At 37.6% G+C, this 22,021-nt stretch overlaps 1 protein-coding gene across 1 annotated transcript; it reads left to right on the top strand.

Moving 5' to 3' along the window:
- Positions 1-2,321: 2,321 nt before the first annotated feature.
- Positions 2,322-13,360, top strand: ADAMTS1 (ADAM metallopeptidase with thrombospondin type 1 motif 1). Its single transcript, XM_072614926.1, has 9 exons — positions 2,322-3,471; positions 5,706-6,052; positions 6,383-6,515; positions 7,409-7,576; positions 8,663-8,949; positions 9,221-9,407; positions 9,492-9,667; positions 10,603-10,778; positions 11,119-13,360. The coding sequence occupies exons 1-9, from the start codon at positions 2,814-2,816 to the stop codon at positions 11,816-11,818; spliced, it is 2,832 nt and encodes a 943-aa protein (XP_072471027.1). The 5' UTR covers positions 2,322-2,813; the 3' UTR covers positions 11,819-13,360.
- The last annotated feature ends 8,661 nt before the right edge of the window (positions 13,361-22,021 follow it).

Raw genomic sequence — 22,021 nt, 5'->3', positions numbered from 1 at the left:
ACTTTTCTTTGGTTAAGCTGGGATTTCTCACTCTGTGTATTGTCCGATACATTCTTATCTCTATACTTTCTCCTCTATACTTTGGTTTATGTTTGTTATCAGCTTGGATAAATGAGTTTATCTATACTATTCATTATATGTGCTCTGTGTAGAACTGGAATTTGGTGGGGAAGGAGTCAAGCCTTGGATATACAACTTGACACAATCCTTCCCCTTTAAAGTACAGTAATCAAAATCTCAGCTTGAATCTATACATTATTTCTTCTAAACTGGGTGTGGGTGGGGGGTGGCAGTAGATAGATATAATATTAGCCATGTATCCCACTTCTAAATAGTGGAGAGTGGTCAGTCTCTGGTACCAACATCCTCCTTCCTCTCCTGGCAGAATCAGACTTTCTTATAGAAAGGGGAGGTGAGTGCATAAGTCTCTAGATATCTATTCTTACATAAGCATGAGCTTATGCAGATCTATGTAGACACACCTAACCCTTATATGAGCAAAATACACAAATACCCTTTAAAAAGAGATGGAATAATAAAGAAAAGTTTGGGCAGGTAAGACAAAGACTGAGTGAATACAACAGTGACTTGGCAGAAGAATGAATAAAAGGTTGAGACAATGGATAATTGAAACTGTATGAGTCACAAATTGAACTAAAAAATATTAAACAGAATTACTTTTCCCCCCATTATATTGCCTTTAGCATATTTTTGTCACTTGTGTACTTTTATTTCCACTTTGTAGAGACAAAGTATCTGCAAATGAGGAGAGGGATAAACTCCAACAACCCAGGACATTTTTCTTTCCTAATTTGCTAAAATCATTGGTCCTCTTCCAAAACGAAATACGAACAACAGTGGGAGGACTGATAAAAACCCCATTTTGAGAGCAAGTCCTAGGAGAAAAGGAAATGCCGCAAAGGCTGAAAGGCAAACTGGGAGACTTTTCCATGCATAGTTATGGGAAGAAGGAAGTACAGCGATAAAGAACACTGGAAAAGCCTGTGTTTGTGTTAGGAATTGGGGAGGGGAGGCCAGATTCCTCCGTGAAAGAAAACTAGAGATTACATAGCTTAAATTCTATATAGATAATCAAATTAAGCGTAATTAAGTTCAATTAAGTTCCAAATAAGTTCCAATAGGGATTTGGACAAAAAGAGACAATTCCATTTTCCTTGGGGCAGCCCACATTTCGAAAAGATTGTGAAAATTTTCCTTCCTCTCCTGTCACAAGCCCCTCCTCCTTTGGACAGAAAATCTTTCAACCCCGTTCTCCTCTCCGTAAGAACTTTCTGCGTCGGTTAACACCTTCATTTCAAAGCCACCGCTATAGCCATTTCCCTTTCTGGAGGAAAAGGGTGGGGGAGGTTGTCAGGACTTCTCTGATTTCTTTGCATACACGTCCTTATTCCAGTAATCCCGGTCTTCGTAGGTTGGATAATATGGTTCCCACCAGTTACTAGCAGTCTAAAGGAAGTCTTGGATTTGATATGGGTGTGGTCAGGAGCTGGAGGACAACCCGAGGAGTGCCTGGAGTTAATTTTGAGAGAGGAAGAAGATTGGGCGGGACACTGCCGCTCAAATGGAAGGGGAGCATTTCCATTCTTTCACTAAAGGGAAATTAACTCAGACCCAGAAAAGAATTGAGATCCCTGTGAGGGTAATAGTCCAAGCGAGAGGCGACATAGATTCTTTTTGGAAGCAAGCGCCCAGCAGGCTTCCACCCCTGGACCAAGTGGAGGGTGGGTTGAAAGAACAAGGAATGGGGGTGGGGACGGGGATTGTAGCAAACTGACAATAGGAAACATTTGAGCCAGGGTGGTAGATTTCATCCCGAGGCCAAGATGGGCTCAAAAGAAGGAATCTCCCGGGAAGAGGTAGTTAGAAATATTCCTAGACTACCCTTTCCCCTACACGTTACACCATCTCTCCTTCCGAGCTACAAAATTTCGGGAGACTGGAGTTTGTTGGATGGAGGGACAGTTGCTTTTGTGAAGTAGGGGGGAAGGGTGTTGATAACAGAGGAACTTTCTGCCACCAAAGCAGCTACTAAGACAAAAACCATCCACAACAACGCCCCTTCAGTTGGTGACTAACGAAGGAATGGCCCAGAGCCAGGTTTAGTTTCGCACCCCTACCCCCACCGTTATTCCCCCAGTCCTCAGCCTCTGCTCAGCCTGAGGCTGCTGGGGCTGCATGAGCGAAGTTACGTATGAACTTAGCTCACAGGCACATTAAAAAAAAAGGGGGGGCGGTGCTCCCGTAAGCAGGGGTGGGGGCTCTGGGGACAAAACATTATAAAATAGAGACCGGGCTGCCAGGTTTCTGCACTCCCACTGCAAAGCCTCAAGGAGATTGAGTCAAGCAAGGCCAAAGCAAGGGATTTGCCTTCCTTGCCTCAGCATTCCCTTATCATCCCAAAGAAAAAAACTAAACACGAGGCAGCCACAGACAGGACGCTGAGTACCAGAAGAAGCTTAAGGGAGTACGGGAGATTAACCAGTTCCTGCCCTCTCTCGTCCTTCTGCCTGGAGAATCCCACCGAAAAAAAAAGAGACGTAGACATTTCTTCCACCATCACCACTTGCAGGACAGTTTCAGCAGCCATCAGAGAAAGCAAAGCGCCAAGCAGTGTACCAGGCTCCTTACCCTCAGTTTCTAGTTAATGCAAACTTTTTTTTTCTGCTGTAAACTTTAGATGACTGCAAATGTTACTACCAAAAGTAATAGTTTAAAAAAAAAATAAAGAAAGACGTCAAGGTTTTCAGGCTCCCTAATTGAAACGCTAGCTTTCACACTTGAGCTGACAGAGAATGGGGGCAGTAGCGTGGCCATTGGAAAAGGAGAGGTCCCTGCCAATTTTGATGGAAGCTTCTCTGGTAGTAGTGGCAGTGGTTTTCCTGACTATGCCAGGCGTACACTGTCTCCCCGTGGAAGAGGACGAGGAACTAGTACTCCCAGTCCCGGTGGATTCTCCAGATCCAGGCAAAAAGCTCTACCGCTTGGATGCCTTCGGAAAGCGCCTGAGCTTGGAGCTACACCCCGACAGCAGCTTCCTCGGCCAGGGCTTCACGCTCCAGTACTTGGGGGGCAAAGTTGAGGAGGAGCAGCGCTCATTCATCCCCACGAACGAACTGTCGCTTTGTTTCTACTCTGGGACCGTGAACGGAGACCCCTATTCAGCGGCGGCTCTCAGCCTCTGTGAGGGCATCCGCGGGGCATTTTACCTGCAGGGAGAAGAGTATTTCATCCAGCCGCCTGCCACCAACGAAATCCGCTTCCCCTCCTTTTCCACCCCAGAAGACGCGCAGCAGGAGCCCCAACTTCACCTCCTCAGACGGAGACCGAAAAGCCAAAGCGGCGCCAAGTGCGGGGTGGTTGACCAGAACTTCCAACAAAGAGAGGGCGAACCCGTGGAGGGGCAGGGGCAGCCGACAAAGGAGTGGAAGCAACGCCTGGGACCTCTAACAGGTAGGTATGGGACCCGGGACGGCCGAACTCTTTTTCTCTTCTCCCTCTATGTGCCCTTACTTCTCCTATATAGCCTTACTTCCATTCAGTGTGGAAGATGCCCCGGGAGACAAGTTCTGTGTGAACACATGCCTATATATGTGCATCTGCAACATGTTTGATAGGAATGTATCATAGGCCTCAGCACATAATCGTGCTCAGACACAGATCTGCCAGCAATATTGGTGGAAATGAAGTCCGTTTCATTTACTAAATGCTTAGTCAAGATTAACATCTCCATACCCATGAGAAACCTAGAAATGTGTACCGGGAGAAAAATGTCATAATCCTGGGACGCCGATGCCTGGGGGACCCACGGGCGGAGAGGTGAGGCGAAGGAGATAGAGGCAGTTTCATAACCTGAACTCCTTCCTGCTTTAGTAGTGTGGCAGGAAGGAAGGGCGGGGATTTCTCTCCCCACCCCCATCCCCACGATTTTTTCCTTCCCTTCTTTCTTTGCCCAGTGCCTTTTTGCTTCTTGCCATGTTTAGTTTTGTCTAGGCTGCACTTTTGTCGTTTTCCTTTGCCTTCTAAGAATCTCTCTCTCTCTCTCTCTCTCTCTCTCTCTCTCTCTCTCTCTCTCTCTCTCTCTCTCTCTCTCTCTCTCTCTCTCTCTCTCTCTCTCTCTCTCTCCTTTTCTCCGTCTCTCTGTCTCTCTCTCTCTCCTCTCTCTATGTGTCTCTCCTTCTCTCTCTCTGTCTCTCTGTCTCTCCTTCTCTCTCTCTGTCTCTCTCTCTGTCTCTGTCTCTCTCTTTCTCTTCCTCCCCTCTCCATCTATATACTGCATATACATACACATACACATTGGTGAATCTTAAGGGGAAGGGCAAGGAGGTTTATTTTGATGGCAGTGAGGGTGTGTGCCACTTCCCCTCATCCTCATTTACTCTTCTAGGAATGGTTGCCCACTGTGCTACCACAGCCTTGTTTTTTGTTTTCTAATTTCTACTTTTAATATTTGTATTAGGGAGTGGATTACACCTACTTACCTGAGGCAAGTCTCCCTTTTGTATGTTTAACCAAATTCTGTCTTCTTACCTTCTACTCCATTTCACTACAGTAACCCTACAACAGTCATTTCTCTTTTTTTAGCTAGTTTTATCTCCCTTTCTTTTTTCTATTTTTTGTTGCCAGTCTTTGACCTACACTCCTTTCTTGTCAACTTTTCTGTCAACTGCACTTTCTTTTTTCTTTCTTGATCTGCTCCATGTATCACTTTCTATTATGAATTTTTCCTTCCCAATTTTTTTTCCAGTTTCCATTCTTGTTGCTTTACATTTGTTCTATTATAGTTTCCTCATGCACTGTTTTATATCCCCTTAGACAGAACCTCTGCTTCACCAAGAGAATATCAGACTTAGGGAAACTTTGGAGGGAGCTCTAATTAAAAAGGGATGTAACTGAGTTTTGTCGGTGGCCTTACCACATTCTGTTGTATGTTTGCCTCACTGCTGCTTTTTCTTTCAAAAAGATAGAGATTGGAATGAAGAGATGAAAAGAGAAAAGTTGGAGATCTCCTTGAGCTTTGTGGCAAAACTGGCCACCAAAACTAGCCACATTTGACTGCTCCTGAGTCAGGAAAGTGATTTGAAGTTGGTTTTCTAACTAGAGATTTTGCATGCCAGGCATTTGATTCCCTAACATGTTTAAACTGAAAAAAAAAAAAAAAAAACCAGCCTCCAAAGTAGAGTGATTTCATATGCTGCCGCTGGCAAAAATGTCACACATTATAGTCCCCATCAACTAAAGAGGAGCTATGCAGTCTGTAGATTCATACCACTACTGACCTTTGAGAAAGCCTAAAAAATCTAGTGTTCTAACTTCCACCTGAAGTTCAGTGACCTCATTCAAAGAATTAATTCCTATGCTATGAAAGAATCACTCAGAACAATACTGTTGACTAAGTGTTAATCACGAAAGCAATTAGCAGTGGCAAAGATGACTTAGTAGGTAGGATTTTGTTAGTACTGTCCTATTTTGTAGAGCCTTTACACAGAAAAATATTATTTTCAATCAGAAGCAATTTTAAAAAAAATTAAAACTCGAAATACTTCCAATGAAAGACAAAAATGAAGAGTTTTTATTTGAGGTATATATTTTGCTTCATTGATTTGAGTGATCACAGTTGATATACTTTTACAAGGTGACTTCTTGGCTAGAGTTATGGACAAATTATCTTTCTTATTTTAATACAGGGACTGGAAACACAAGGAAAAAAAGGTTTGTGTCCAGCCCTCGATATGTGGAAACCATGCTTGTAGCAGATCAGACTATGGCAGAGTACCATGGCAGTGGTCTAAAGCACTACCTCCTGACTCTGTTTTCTGTTGCATCCAAGTTATACAAACATCCCAGTATTAGAAATTCAATTAGCCTGGTGGTGGTGAAGATTTTAGTCATCTATGAAGAACAGAAGGGCCCTGATGTGACCTCCAATGCTGCCCTTACCCTGAGAAATTTCTGCAGCTGGCAGAAACAGCACAATCCTCCCAGTGACAGAGATGCAGAACACTATGACACAGCAGTTCTTTTCACCAGACAGGTGAGGAGGCAGAGGGAGGGAGGAGAAAGGGAAGAATTATGTGAACTTGAAATAAAACTTCAAAAAAGATATACCTTTTTTATTTTTCAGCCTTCACCTGCTATGTTCTACTTTAGATGTTTTCCAAATATTAAATCAGATAATCTTACTGTATCTTGTAATTCTATTTAAAAATAATTGGGAGGGGTTCTAAATAACTTAGCCATGTGTAGACTTTCTCCCAGCTGCCAAGGAAATTTAAATATCAATTAAAAAACCCAGCCTACTAAAGATCTCCCAGGGTTAATTCTCTGTTCAGAATTAATAATAAAATTGCTTTCTTCTTTCTAGAACCTTTGTGGTGCCCAGACATGTGATACCCTTGGAATGGCTGATGTTGGAACAGTGTGTGATCCAAATCGAAGCTGTTCGGTTATAGAAGATGATGGTTTACAAGCTGCTTTCACAATGGCCCATGAACTAGGTAAGTAAAATTTAGAGTAAAGCTTAGGTCCAACTCATTTATTTAAGTTGATAGACAAACACACAAACTGGAGAATATCAGTAGATGATAAAGCTTGCTGTTAAAGTCCCACAGCATATAATTGAAGATACCTTCAAAGTATCCCAAGAACCCATTTTTATTAGATTCTTAAGTATGAGTATAGGGATCATTGATATATGTAGCTTATTTTGCATTATCAAATACAGCCACTTAACGGTACTCTTTGAAGGTTAGGAATTTTATTGAACTCTGTGTCTCTTTCCTCTCCCCCTCCCCACTTTCTCTGTCTCTCTCTTCTCCGTTATGTGAAGGTGCTTAGAATGACCTTCATTTCTGGCCCTGTTCCTGACTTTCTGAATTTCAAAATCATGCCCCCTAAGTTCCTTGAGGGCAGAGATACTATGTTTGCTTAAATTCATATTCTCAGTGCTTATTACAGTCCCTGGTACTTAGTAAGCACTTGATAAATGCCACTTCTTTCTTCTTTCTTCAACTGCCACCATTCAGCTCTTTCAGGATTGCATCCAACCACTTCCCCAAATTTTCTTTATAAAGCTTCTTCTCAAGATAAGAGTTAAAATATTTTTCTCAGGAAAGGAATTCTCTCCATTCTTTTTACATAATTCACTCAGTCTCCAACCATGAGATAGGAAACTCTCCATAATGAGCTGAACTCCCAGTCTTTTCACAAAGAATGACTCCTCAGAGAATGACAGTTTCATTTCAGCTTTACCAGATTCCGATCTCTCTTAAATGTAAAGTACCAGTTGTCTGTAGTCTCTGTGAAACACACTAATGAAGCTGGGAGTACACGTGTCTCTGTTGGGTAGATATTGCAAAATATGAACACTAAACCTGGGGTTGTTTCTCAGGTCACGTGTTTAACATGCCGCACGATGATGCAAAGCAATGTGCCAGTATCAATGGTATAAACTGGGATTCCCACATCATGACCTCAATGCTTTCCAATCTGGACCGAAGCCAGCCTTGGTCTCCTTGCAGTGCTTACATGATTACATCATTTTTGGATAACGGTCATGGTAAGTTCTGATTCAGTACTGTATTCTCATGTGCCCTTTTAAGTTTCCAGTTAAAGAATCTTTTTGGGATATTTTTATCTAATTTATTTTTCTTTTTAATGCAATTTTCCATTTTTCTGATGTTTTATCCTATTTTCAGATATGATTTTGTATCTGAATGGGCCCCAAAATTGTCAGAATAATTACAATTTCAAACTGAAAAAGTAGTTGAAAATGATTTAACTCATGAAATACCTTTCGGCAGAATAATACATCAGTGTTAGGGGTCTGTGGTTTTTCAAGTTGTGGTCATTTTCTCCATCAGCAAAAGTCAGAACCTATCTATACTTTAGTGAGTAAGTCTTAGAGAGTTGCCTGAGCATCAGAGAGTAACTTGTCTATGGGTATCTAGGTCTTCCTGATTTTAAGATTAGTTTTCTACTTACTTTGTCATGATGCAGCTCAGTGAAATAATTTAATAGTAACATTTATACAATGCTTTATCATTTTCAAAGCACTTTTATATGCTTTGTTATCTCATAATTCCTAAAATTCAACTAGGCAGCGTAGTATGTTCTATGGACAGTTAGACTGGAAACCAAGAACTAGATTAACATACTCTCTGATTATAAATTGTAGAAAAGGTGCTGATCTTCATCGGTAGAGGTTTTCAAGTTTCCTCACTCATCCCAAGTGATATTTGTGTGATGCTTTTAGGGTTTTCAAACCATTTTATATACATTACAATGACCATATTAGCTCAAATTCATGCATTGTTTTAAGACAAACAAAGCATTTTATTTGCATTATCTCATCTGATTTTTACCACCCTATGGCAAAAAGGGTGAAGGTTTTATTATCTTCTCATTTCATAGATGAGAATATTTAGGTTCAGGGAGGTTAAGGGATTTCTGTGATACCATGCAACTATTAAGTGAAAATAAAGATTTAGACGTAGGTCTGCTGATGAACAAGTTCATTATACTCTCTAATTGTACTACGTGCATTATTTTGTTAAATGAAAGAAGTGCTAAGAATCCACTTCTTACAAATTTCAGTAAATGTTTTTTTTACTAATTGGGATCTGTCAATTCTTTTGATTTACAGGGGAATGTTTAATGGACAAGCCCCCCAAGCCCATACAGCTTCCCTCTGATCTCCCAGGGACCTTGTATGATGCCAATCGGCAGTGCCAGTTTACTTTTGGCGATGACTCTAAACACTGTCCAGATGCAGCAAGCACATGTACAACTTTGTGGTGTACTGGCACTTCTGATGGAATACTTGTGTGCCAAACCAAACACTTCCCTTGGGCAGATGGCACTAGTTGTGGAGAAGGAAAATGGTGTATCAATGGCAAGTGTGTGAACAAGACTGACAACAAGTATTTCTTTGTGAGTATTACTGCTGAACTATTGTAACAGCATATCCCATCATCTACAAAGTATGATTTAAGAGACCAAATTGGTATTAAAAATCTTGAAAATTAAGTTGAAAGACAATCTAAGCAATTGGCATGTGGAGACTAGGGTCTAGAATTGAGGAAGGTGAATTCTCGTGATGGTAATGCTAAATGCTTAGGCATCTTTGTTGTCCCTTTGGTTGTTTTCTTTGCATAATTATATATTACATATACTAAATAGATTAATTTGTTTTTCCCTTTAGACACCTATTCATGGAAGCTGGGGACCATGGGGACCCTGGGGAGACTGTTCTAGGACCTGTGGTGGAGGAATACAGTATACAATCAGAGAATGTGACAACCCAGTCCCTAGAAATGGAGGAAAATATTGTGAAGGCAAAAGAGTGAGATATAGATCATGTAATATTGAAGAATGTCCATACAATGATGGTGAGTAGCCACAAATTTAAAATGATTGAAGTGAAAAGAGATATTAAAAGATGGTAGTCTAATATTTATTAATTCCGTTTGCAGGAAAAACCTTCAGAGAAGAACAGTGTGAAGCCCATAATGACTTTTCTAAAGCTCCCTTTGGAAATGGACCTGTTGTAGAATGGATACCAAAATATGCTGGAGTGTCACCAAAGGACAGATGTAAACTTATTTGTCAAGCTAAAAGCATTGGCTATTTCTTTGTTCTGCAACCCAAGGTAGTTTAATTTAAGTTTCCTTTTTGGGTTAAAAAAAAGCCCTTCTGCTAGCTTTCCATACAACTAGGTGAAAATACTTTTTCTTTAATTTATCTGATCAATATATATTTACTTTGAAATCAGTTCTTTTTTTTCTCCATGGATCATAAGATCATAGATTTAGAGGTGCAGTAGACCACAAAGGCCATTTGGTCAAATTTCCCTTATTTTATAACTGAGGAAACTGAGGCCCAAAGAGGGGAAATGATTAGTCCAGGTGATAGAGACAGAATGAAATTGCAGCTGCCTGCTTTTGGGTTTTATATTTTATTCAACTTTGACAGATGCTTAATTTATGCATTTATCATTTGTACGGTTGATTTCAATGAATTATATACATCAAAAACATATGGGACAAAAATTTGCTTTAGATACAACTTAGAATAGTACCTACGGCTTAAATTATTGCCATTTGATTATATTTTGTACAGCGTCTAGTGAATAGTTGTCCACTGATATCACTTATTTTTAAAACCTTTTGTTGATAGTGTTCAGTTTTTTTATTAAGACTAAAAAGAGTACCTTCCGTTCATTGGGTAGGCTAGACATACAAATATTTGAATATGCTTATTTTTAGGACACAATTTGGACTAACGAAAGCTTCCCTACTTGTATCATGACCTCATTTGGAACTGTTGTTGCCAAGAAAGAAATTACATTTTTGCTTTCAAAGTAGAAATTCAATTTGATGCAGTTAAAAAATGCAGTCTTGTCATTTGCTTTCCTCATTAAGTTCTTTAGCACGAAAGGCAATGAAAACATTTACAAATTAGAGATGCTAATAGGGGATACTTCCTCATTAACATAGCTTGCTTTTTTGTTCTGTGTGTGTCCGTGGTAACAATGGAAGACTGTTTTTTGAATAAATGCTTTGCCATCCTTTTATTTTGTTCTAGGTTGTGGATGGTACTCCATGTAGCCCAGATTCTACCTCTGTTTGTGTGCAAGGACAATGTGTAAAAGCTGGTTGTGATCGATTAATAGATTCCAAAAAGAAGTTTGACAAATGTGGTATCTGTGGAGGCAATGGATCTACCTGCAAAAAAGTCTCTGGTTCAATTACCCATGCAAAGTAAGTGTATAAACATGTATTCTGTTCCTTTCCAGATGGGAGATTTGGATCATAGATAGAGGTCTAGAAAGCACCCAAGAAGTCCAAATTCTGTTTCATTGATCAGGTAACCAAAACCTAGAAAGTTAAGTGAGGAATAGGTGTCAATGGTAGAATTTGAAGCCAAGTCATCTGTCAATGTTCTTTCCAATGAACCATGAGTTAATTTGAGACCTTTAAAAAATTCTCTTCTATATTTTCAATGATTTTTTCTAAGCCCCATGAAAATTAATCTTAAATACCTGTTAGTGGGCTAAATGGTCATATAAGGACTCAAGATGTGTACTTTTCTTTCTCATAGACCTGGCTATCATGATATTGTCACTATACCAGCTGGAGCAACTAATATTGAAGTAAAGCAACGGAACCAGAGGGGTTCCAGAAATAATGGAAGTTTCCTTGCCATTAAAGCTGCTGATGGTACCTATATCCTTAATGGAGATTTTACACTCTCCACATTGGAGCAAGACATTAACCACAAAGGTAGTTTCTTGAGGTACAGTGGCTCTTCTGCAGCGATGGAAAGAATTCGCAGTTTTAGTCCTCTTAAAGAACCCTTAACCATACAGGTCCTTACTGTGGGCAATTTCCTTCGACCTAAAATCAAATACACTTATTTTGTGAAGAAAAAGAAGGAATCTTTCAATGCTATACCTACTTTCTCTGAATGGGTTATTGAAGAGTGGGGTGAATGTTCCAAGTCATGTGGACAGGGGTGGCAAAGAAGATCTGTAGAATGCAGAGACATCAATGGGCAGCTTGCTTCAGAATGTGCTAAAGAACTTAAACCAGAAAATACTCGACCTTGTGCCAATGTGCCATGTCCTCAATGGCAGCTAGGTGATTGGTCTCCATGTTCTAAGACATGCGGAAAGGGTTACAAAAAAAGAACCTTAAAATGTCTGTCCCATGATGGTGCCATGTTGTCTCAAGAAAGTTGTGATCCTTTAAAGAAACCGAGAAATTATATAGAACTTTGTACTATCACAAACTGCAATTAAAGAGTGATCAGTTTAGGGAAAAAGTGGGAGTGTCAATGCACTGAAGGTAAGAGGGCCAAAGGTAGCTGAGGTATTTTGCATGTAATTCTTAAGGAATGTCTTCAAGGTGAGCCAGTGCAAATAGGTGTTTGTAATGTTGCATCATAGAAATATACTACCAAAAACAAATTTGATGTGATAGTAAAGGAGGCTTACTAACTCTTTACTTCTAGTTGATAATGCCTTAGAGTCTGTTACAAGTTAAACCCAGAAGCACTGGCCAAGGTGAATTTAAACAAACATTTCTTATTTTTCTCAGTTTTTACTGTGATATGAAGAAAGGTCTTTGAATGTGGAAGATTAGTATTGGGAAGAAAAACATCTTAAAATATAGCCAAGAGTAAGGAGGGAGGGATAATGGAAATAGTTGCTTTGTTGTTTTTAAAGTTAAATGCTTCAGTCAGCACTCATAGCTCATGGCTTCTCTGGTTTCAGAGAATCATGTTATGAGTAATGCCCTTTTTAAAAAATCAAGAGTAAAATTCAGAATGGTCTAGCTAGCTTAAGGAATGGTCTTATATTCTGAAGTAACTAAAACATCTGAGTTTACTTGTAACCTTGTATTATCATTTTATTTCTGTAATTCACTTTAATTTAGAAATCATGACTAGTCAGTAAAAATATATAGGTCTTCAATATTGGGAAAGAGGTAATTTTCCTATTGGCTTAAGTGTTAACCTAGAGATGAAACTATTGACTGGGTTGCCATTATTTGGTGATCAGGAAATTGAGCATCTTCTCTCAAACCCTTATGTCGTCTTGCAGTGATGATGTGGATTAAAAGTTACCTCTTTAGCAATGGAGAACAAAGCATTAAAAGAGTTAATGCCAGAGCATGAGTATGATCATTTTAGAAATTGGTCAAGTGCATTTTAGAGTATCAGTCTCACTTGTATCATGCTGAGGACACAGATAAAGGATAGCAGGGCCATCCATAGCAGTATGCAAACAGTCACATGAAAGAGCATATGGTTTTTTCCATATGTACATTGTAAAACATGTTTCTGTAAATTATATGTACTTTATAAGTATTTAATAATTCTGTTCCTTCTAGGAAGGACCACAGTTTGTTATAAATGCATATAATGAACATATTTATTTTTATACTTACCTAATTTGATCTAAGTTATCACTTTTTTGAAAGGTCATATAACAAGAGTATTTATATAGTATATATTACTAAATATAATAAAAATAAGAATTTGAAAACTCGTTTATTTTGTTGGAATATAAAATGATTCTTAGGAAGAAAATTGGAGATACATACTATACTTAAAGACCAATAATTACTTTCTTAATTTTTTTTAAAGAAATTAGATTCCTATGTAGCTAAATATTGGATTGACCCTTTTTTATTGACTAACTATGAAAGAATATAACCTGTGGCTTCAGTTTAAAATAGCTGTATTTGGTTGTAAACAGTGTTCTCTTTCACTTTCACACAATATTTCCTGTATTTTAGTGTTGCATCTAATAAAATACCCTGTAAATTCTTGACTGAGACATTTTTAATTGTGCCAAGTCCTTTATGCTTTTTTGAATTGTGTGTTTCAAATGCCTCACCACCATTATACAGAAATAAAATCATCTGTGAGATAAAAGACCATTCAAGTAATCAGGTAGAAAAAAAAATCCCATATATCATTCAGTAAACCATGTAACTGTCATCAATTTCAGTTATTATTTGAGAATAACATATTTGGTAAAATTGTATCAACTTTTCAGTTCTTTCTTGGTTTGTTGTTATTATCCAACTTTTCCTGATCCCATTTGGGGTTTTCTTGGCAAAGATACTGGAGTGTTTGCCATTTCCTTCTCCAGTTCATTTTACAGATGAGGAAACTGAGGCAAACTGGGTTAAGTGACTTGTCCAGGGTCACATAGCTAGTAAGGATCAGAGACCCAATTTGAATTTCTTACTGACTGCAAGCCCAGAGCTGTGTCCATTGTACTACCTAGCTACTGTTTAGCAAATTACTGACTGAATTGTACCAAATGGTACCTTTGAAAGGACTCAAATATATTTAAGAGAGCTATGAGGTAGTTACTGGGGTTGGAGTCAGAAGAACAAAATTCAAATTCTAGTTCTGATAGCTTACCTGTGTGAGGTTGGACAAGTAGCCCAACTTCTCTGCACGTCAGTTTCCTCATCTATAAACAGAAGAGGTTGGTCTGAGTTATTACTTGTGGTGTTATTTATTCAGCAGATATGGTTTAACTGATTATGTGGCTAGCCAGTGGCAGGTCTGACTTCATTTTTTTCTCTTAATTTATAAAAGTAGTGGTCTTCTAAAATATTTCCACACAATGTACTTATTTCAGAAGAACACTGAATTCTAATTCATCTTGATATTTAATCAGAATAATTTTTGCCTTAAATACTTGATTTTCTAATTCCCACTCTCCAGGAAATAGCTCTCAATCTTAGGTTCCTTCTAACCCCAATCTTGATTAAAAATATCCTGAAAGTCATATGAGGAATGGAGAGAGGGAATCAAGAAGGCAAATGGTTCATACCAACCTGATCAAGTTCATCTCCAGCTTCTTAGGCATCTTCTCTTAATCTTTTGTCTCTCCTTTTGTCATAGAACTGTGCCCACCTGCACAGTGACCCAATGAGTTCTATATTCTACTCTGTCACATAAAATAGTCATACACTTTAACTCAATGAACCAACGTCTACAAATGTTTATTGATTATAGATGCCTATAGATGTCCTGAGTTCAAGTCCTGTCTGATATATAATGACTGTGTGAACCTGGGCAAGTCTTTTAATATCTCAGTGCCTGGGCATCTGTAAATTGCAGAGAAATTGCTAATCTGCATTGGTAAAGTGAATTTCTTCACTGGGATTATCACAGATTCAAAGTTTGCATCACAGTCCCTCCTTCCCCAAATGTACCTGCTACATACCAGGCATTATGTTATGCACTTAGAAGGATTCAAAGGAATTTAAGACAATCCCTGGTCTTCCAAAATTTCCAGTTGACTTGGGAGTGAAAGGATAAGATACACACATGAAAAAAATGACTAATGATAGAAGGTAGTTTACAGTAAATGTGAAATCAGTGGTGAAATATTGATATAGATGTTCAGAGAAGAGAGAGCTTCCTTACTTACCTCATACCTAAACCTCAGTTTCAGATATATTGCAAAATTTCTTACAAATTAATAGGTATGCTATTATATAGAAAAATGCTTTAAAAAGCTCTCAGTTACGGAACTTATGTTTCTGACTTGACTTTTGTTGAGTTCTTGGTTACTAGTCAGAGTACCATGTTGGAATTTGCTGACTATTTATGGCAGAATCACAGTTTACCTGTAGCCAATATTGCTTTCAAATTTACTGCTGCACCTGTGGTACAGAGGCATCAGATTATAGTGGCTAGAGTACTAGATTTGGAGTCAGAATTATTTAAGTTTGGATACAACCAGATGCTAGCTGTGTTACCCTAAGCATTGTCAATTAACTTCTATATACAACTCCATTGAACCTATATGACACAGAAAAGTACATAGGTCACAGGTTCTTAACCTTTTAAAATCATGAACCCCTTTGACAATCTGGTAAAGTCCATGGACCACTTCTCAGAATTATGTTTTTAAATGCATGAAATAAGTAGAATCACAAAGGAAATCAACTATATTGAAATACAATATATATTATATATTTTACATATAATATATACATATAATGCATAACATAGGTATAGAAAGATAGATATTAAAGCTAAGTTCACAGACCACCCTTTGCAGATGGAGAAGTTTGCTCAGCTTAAATAAATTACGTATCATTCAGGGAGGGTAGGCACACTACTCAATTATTAACTTTTGGGGTATCTTTTATTTTATATTTCTGTTTACTTGTTTATACAATATGTGTGTTTTAGAAACACAGAGCCACAGAAATTAGAACTATTGCAGTCCCCACAGCAATTATTTTAAATTTTTTACTCCCCTCTCAAGTCTCTCAAAACACATCTTTACAACTCTTCTCAAGAGAAGACCTTTCCTCACACTTTAGTGAGAAAATGGAAACCATTCTCTGTGAACTCCCTATTCTCAGCCATTCTACATCTCAAAACTCTTTGGCACCAGCTACTTTTCTCTTTACTCCAGTTTCTGACATAGTCATCTTTCTCCTCTGTGAGACCAACTCTTCTACCTATAACCATCATCCCATCCATTCTCATCTCCTCTGGCAAATGGCCTCAGTTATTGTCCCTCTCTGCTTGAATTATACATCTTTTCCTATTTGTTGGCTTTTTCCTTACTCTCTACAATAATGTCCAGATATTAACCATCTTCAAACAACCTTTACTTAGCCCTAAAAATCATCTCCTCAATCTATCATCCTGTAGCTCTCTTCCCTTAGTCAAACTAGAAAAAGCTGTCCAAAATCATTACCTCCCATTCCTCACCTCTCATTCACCTCACCACTCTGTTACCTGTCTTCCCACCTCATCATTCACCTGAAATTGCCTTCTCCAAAGTTATGAATGACCTCTTACTTGGTAAATCCAATGGCTTTTTTGTAGTTTTCATTCTTCATGACGTCTCACAAACATTTGATACGGTTAACCATCCTCTTCTAGATACTCTGTTCTTTCTAGTTTATTTTTCATCGCACTTTTCTTTTGATTCATCTCTCATCCTATTAATCTCTTATCACCCTTTCAGGATCTTTTGCAGAACCATTTATGCACTACTCCCTAATTATGAATGTAACCCAAGCTTGTCTTTCTCTTGATATACTCTCTCAGGGTGGTTTCATCAGCTCACTTTGGTGTAATTATCAATTTGATGAAGCTCACTCAGATTTATATTGCCAGTCCTAGGTCCTCTTCTGAGCTCTAGACACACATGACACCCAATAGTCAATTGCGTATTTCCAACTAGATGTCCTAAAGTCCTTGCAAACTCAAGAGTTCATTCTTTCCCCAAAAACTCATAACTCTTCCTAATATCCCCATTTCTGTAGAAAGAACTACCTATCCTTTCAGCCCTCCCTCACTCCAAACAAAGTCAAGTGCAAGTCATACCATCATTTCTCTGATGGCACGGTCTTCTTTGGCAACAAAGGACAAACACAATCACAACAATCCTTCCAGTCACTCATGTTTAAAACTTCAGAGTAATGCTCTACGCTTCACTCTCTATACTTTGTATACAGTCTGTTGCCAAACTTTGTTGATTTCACTTCCATTACATATACTCACAATCTAGTTTTTATTACTAGATCATTACTCCCTCGTTACCTTTCTTCTGGAAAAGAGCGTCTTGTTACAATATGCAAAAAAGCAAAGAAAACAAAAAAACAGGTCTCCCCGCTTCAGATTTATCCCCACACCAAGCCATCCAATCTATTGTATGATGCTGAAGTGATACTCCCCATGCACAGGTCTGATCATAAAATTTCCCTGCTCAAAAAGTCCCAGTGATTCCCTAGGATCAAGTACAAAGACTTTTGTTTAGCTTACAAAGTCCTTCGAAATCTGACGCTAGACTACTTTTCCAGATTTATTACATATTACTCCCCTTCATTCCAGCCAAAATGTCCTTCTTGTTATAATTCTTCCTATGACATTTATCCCCTAATCTTTATGTCTTTGGACACACTGTTCACTATGCCTGGAATGCACTTTCTTCATCTCCCCTTTGTAAAATCCTGTTTCCTTCAAAATTCAACTCAAGCACCATCTTATTCACAAGATCTTTCCTGTTCCCCCAGCTACTAGATTTCCCTTCCCTCAATTTGTATTTACTGAAGACTGTTGCAATAGCTTCCTTCAGTTTTCCTGAATGAGAAGTTCAGACCTGTCAGTCCTCATATCCACCCCTGTGTCTTTCTCTCAAAGCTTAAGTACATGGCTTCGGAACTCACTTCTTCTTCCCTCACACACACTTATGCAAATCTTGACTTTCATGAGACTTTTCCTATAGGACCAGGAGAAGGTAGTTCTTTTTTTGAGGCATGAATTTCTCTCTAGTCACAAAGCTCACCTACACCCTAAGCAGGAATCTTAAGTATGCTTGGAATAGAGCAATGGAGAAGGCTACTTGGACCACCACAGCAGACTTCTCATGTCTCCCTACCCACACCCAACCCCTCAACCACCACCACCACAACAGATAGAAATTGCTGCTGAACGTATCTTTTATTTAGGAAAAACTGTATTCTGGTTTTTCTAAATCTTTTGGATTTATAAATCTGAATCCTAAAGGAAAGTACTATAACTGTATAACTTCATCATCAGAGACATCCAGAACAGACATCCATACAAAAATATATAATATAAAAACATTTTTTTGTTTATCTGCATTTCAAGTTCCCCACATACATGTTTCCTCCAATCAGGGAATTCTTCCTTCCTTCCTTCCTTCCTTCCTTCCTTCCTTCCTTCCTTCCTTCCTTCCTTCCTTCCTTCCTTCCTTCCTTTCTGAACACTAGGTGTCACAAAGGACTTTATATGCAAGTAACTTTATCAGTGCCATTCAAGTCACTTTTTAAGTTAATGGCTAAGGTCTATCTATGAAAGTGAAGGAGCCATCTGGACTCCAAGCTCCTTGGCAGACCATTGTCCAAAGTTGTATTGTAAACAATGAGAGACTGCGTAAAGCCAAAAGAACAAATTGTATTTTTCCTCACAGGCATTCAACCACTTCATAAACCAAAGCCTTGGAGATAAAACCTCTCCATAACAATGAAAATTTCATTTGAAGAATAAAATCTCTAGATTGTCCTTTTGGTAGTCTATATTATAATACCTACCAGAAATTTTTTTAATACTATGAAATTTAATACTAGGAAATTTTTTTAATACTGTGTGAAAAGACAACAGATTCAGTAATTACATAATAAAATGAGTAGTGGCATATTTAACACAGTAACCTTTATTGTTTGATTGTAAACCATGCTTCCAGTAAGAAAAAAAAGTTAGTCATTTCACAAATTTGTAGTCCAATTAACCAAGATTAAATTTCTAAATTGTCACTTGCTTAAGCAAATAAAACTATAATATTTCTTCTTTCGCTAGTTAGTAAAGTGATATTTTTATCCTTTGTAATGGAGGAAAATGGTATTTAAACACATGTGGAAGAAGAAATTGTAAGTAAAATGAAGTAATGAACCAAAAATAGAAAGAAATATAGCTGAGAGAATTTAGACTATAATTCTGAAAGAGCAGAACAAAAGAAAACTGGGCAAAATGTGCCATATTCAAAATCATAAAACTCCTGTAGTAAGTCATGGGGCACTACATTTTTTGCTCTCTTCCTAAGATTCATTTGTTTATCTTTGTTCCCCATACAAATGCATTTTTTTAAATGCACCGGAACTCATAAATGTTGCAACTAAATCAAAAGGAAAGTCAATGGAAAGTCAATGTGTATTCACTTTTATACTAAAAATACTTTTAGGTAAAGAAAACAGTCTCTTATGACCATGATAATGAATATCAGAAGGACATTTCTAAGTAAGAAAAAGATGAGCAAAAAAAGGCAGGAAATCATATTAGTGCATTTAATATCAATAAGTAAAATACTCTCAGGGGCCAAATATGATGGCTACATAAATCATATTTGAACCAAGAGCACAGTAGCACAGATAACCAACACATATGACATATGGAGAAGACAGAGAAGAAATCACATAGTCAGACAATTAAGAACATGGAGTCTGAATCTTTGGGAAAAACCCTTGAAAATCTTGGCCATTCTTTCCCCTGAATTCAGTAGGGTAGTTGTTTACATTTCTATGTTAATTTTCTCTTCTACTAAAAGGGGCTAATAAATTAGAATGTTCTGCAAATGAACATACAAAAAATGTACAAATAAGCATGCAAATAGATGTTAATAGTACAAATAAGTGTTAATAAAATAAAATATTAATAGTGAGGCAGATAAATGTGATCATAAAAAATGCAAGTAGATCCTAAGTACAATAAAAAAGAGCTGTAAAATAACCTTACAAAAGAAGAGGCTTCTGAAAGAATATAGGAAAAAAAGACCCGGGCTTGAAACCTATCTCTATCCCTTTCTTCTACCTTGAGCAAGTCTTTTAACCTCATTGGGACTCAGGTAATCATCTACGAAATGAAGGAGTAGGATTAGCTGGCCTCATTGATCTCTTCCAGCTTCCAATCTATGATCCAACAAGAATCTATAGTGATGCAACTACTGCAAATTTCCTAGGCTCTACTCTTTCCCTTTTTCTTTTTTAAAGAAAAGTCACTGAGACTTTCCTAATAATGATAATTGTCATCATTATAATAAATAAAAATGAATTAATACAACAATATTAGACAATATAGATAATAATAAAGTAAATATGGTGATTATTGTTAATATCATAACATTTATATAGCCTTACAGTGTGCCAGGAACTGTACTAAATACTTTATAAGTATTATCTTATTTCATCCATACAATAATTTGATCCTTGTAAGGTAGGTGCTGTTATGATTCCCATTTGACATTTGAGGAAACTAAGACAGATAGAGGTTAAATGACTAACCCAGGGTCACACAATTAGTAAGTGTCTGAGGCCAGATTGCAACTCAAGTCTTCATGACTCCACTTCTGGTGTTCTATCCATCATGTCACCTGTTTTTAGCATCTGGGCCACATTCTTGGAAAATACTTGAAGAACTAAAACGTGCAAAAAGTTGAATACCTGGAAAAGCTTTTTATCTCACAGATGCAATCCTGCTCAAGAAAATATACTTCAGATTAAACTTTGTATATGCAATCAAAATATAAAATTAAGTCTTAGTATTACTGGGGTAAAAATTGTTAGCCACAATTGCAAATGAAGTACCTGGGTAATTTCTTACTAACCACATTTGTGGGACTAGACACACCATTCCATTAACTATTTATAAAATTTAACTTTATAAAAATCACTATTCTTCAAAGCATTGACTAAAGTATAGATTTAAAAACTGAGTGTTGTTTCTTGTTTTTTGCTTAAGCAATATAAGCTGCAATAAGATTCCATGCTCTTATAATATTGTTTTTATTATCTGAATATTGAGAATCCTGATATTTTACAGTAAGTGATTAGAAATCAGATCTAATATGTCCACTTTTTCATATCTAAGCAACAATGTTACATGATTACTTGCTTGAGGATAAAATTAACAGTCCTGAATATTAAAGTTAGTAAGATTATTGATCATTATTGAGTTATTGTAGTATGAAGTCCTAAGAGTCAGAAAACAGATTTTAGGACAAACAGCCAATACTACCTATGCACCCTTGGACATGTCATGAAATTAACCACGCTGAGCCTCATCTGTAAAATGGAGGTTCTGGACTAGGTCATCTCTAAATGTACCCTCTCGTTCTAAAATATGATCTTATAACAAGGTGCACTTGTAAATAATTAATACGGAGAAAAGAAATAGTCAGATTTTACTTTTCTTCAACCTCCTGTTGTTTTTGAAGTCTCTTAGAAGCAAATTTTCCCTGTAAAACTAGTGCTTCAGGTTTTGCTAACAATAATTTCTCAAATTCTTGGGGCAACTCAGCCATTTCTTTTGGGATTTTATTTTTTTCTTTTGCTCTGTTTTTTGCTGTCTTAATGGCTTTTAAATATCTCAACTTTTGAAGCATTTTTGATTGCAACTGTTATTTTATCTGCAGTTGGGCTGTTTGGGAGTAAAGCCCATACACTGAACTGCCCTGGATGCTTCTGGTTGGCCACTTGTATTGGCTCAAAACTAAAGAAGTCAGACATTTTGTGATAATGAAGCAATGCCCTCCGGGCGTCCTATGATGGAAATAAGGTATGTCTGCATCAAAAAGATTGGCCTTTGAATCAGTAGGAATTTATCGAATCTATTATTATTGTGTATTATTATTATTAATATTGGGGATGAATATTTGCAAGCCAATCATCAGGGTGCTGAAGGTTCTCCACAAGTCATTCTCTACTAGGATTGCAATCAAGCAACAACCATTTATTAATTGCCAGCTTCTGTGCTAGGTTTTTGAATCTCCACATTACAACTTTCATTGTATAGATAACATTCTGTCAATTCCACAAAAATCTGCTTAAGCAAACCTTGTCAGTTCCATTTTTGAATTCTTGAAGTCCATGCTTTGTAGATTTAGAATTGATCTTAATCAAACAGCGAACTTGGATAGCTGATCGTTTTTTCC

The sequence above is a fragment of the Notamacropus eugenii genome, chromosome 5 (assembly GCF_028372415.1).
Source record: "Notamacropus eugenii isolate mMacEug1 chromosome 5, mMacEug1.pri_v2, whole genome shotgun sequence".
Classification (NCBI taxonomy): domain Eukaryota; kingdom Metazoa; phylum Chordata; class Mammalia; order Diprotodontia; family Macropodidae; genus Notamacropus; species Notamacropus eugenii.
This window is presented reverse-complemented; position numbering and strand designations above follow the sequence as displayed.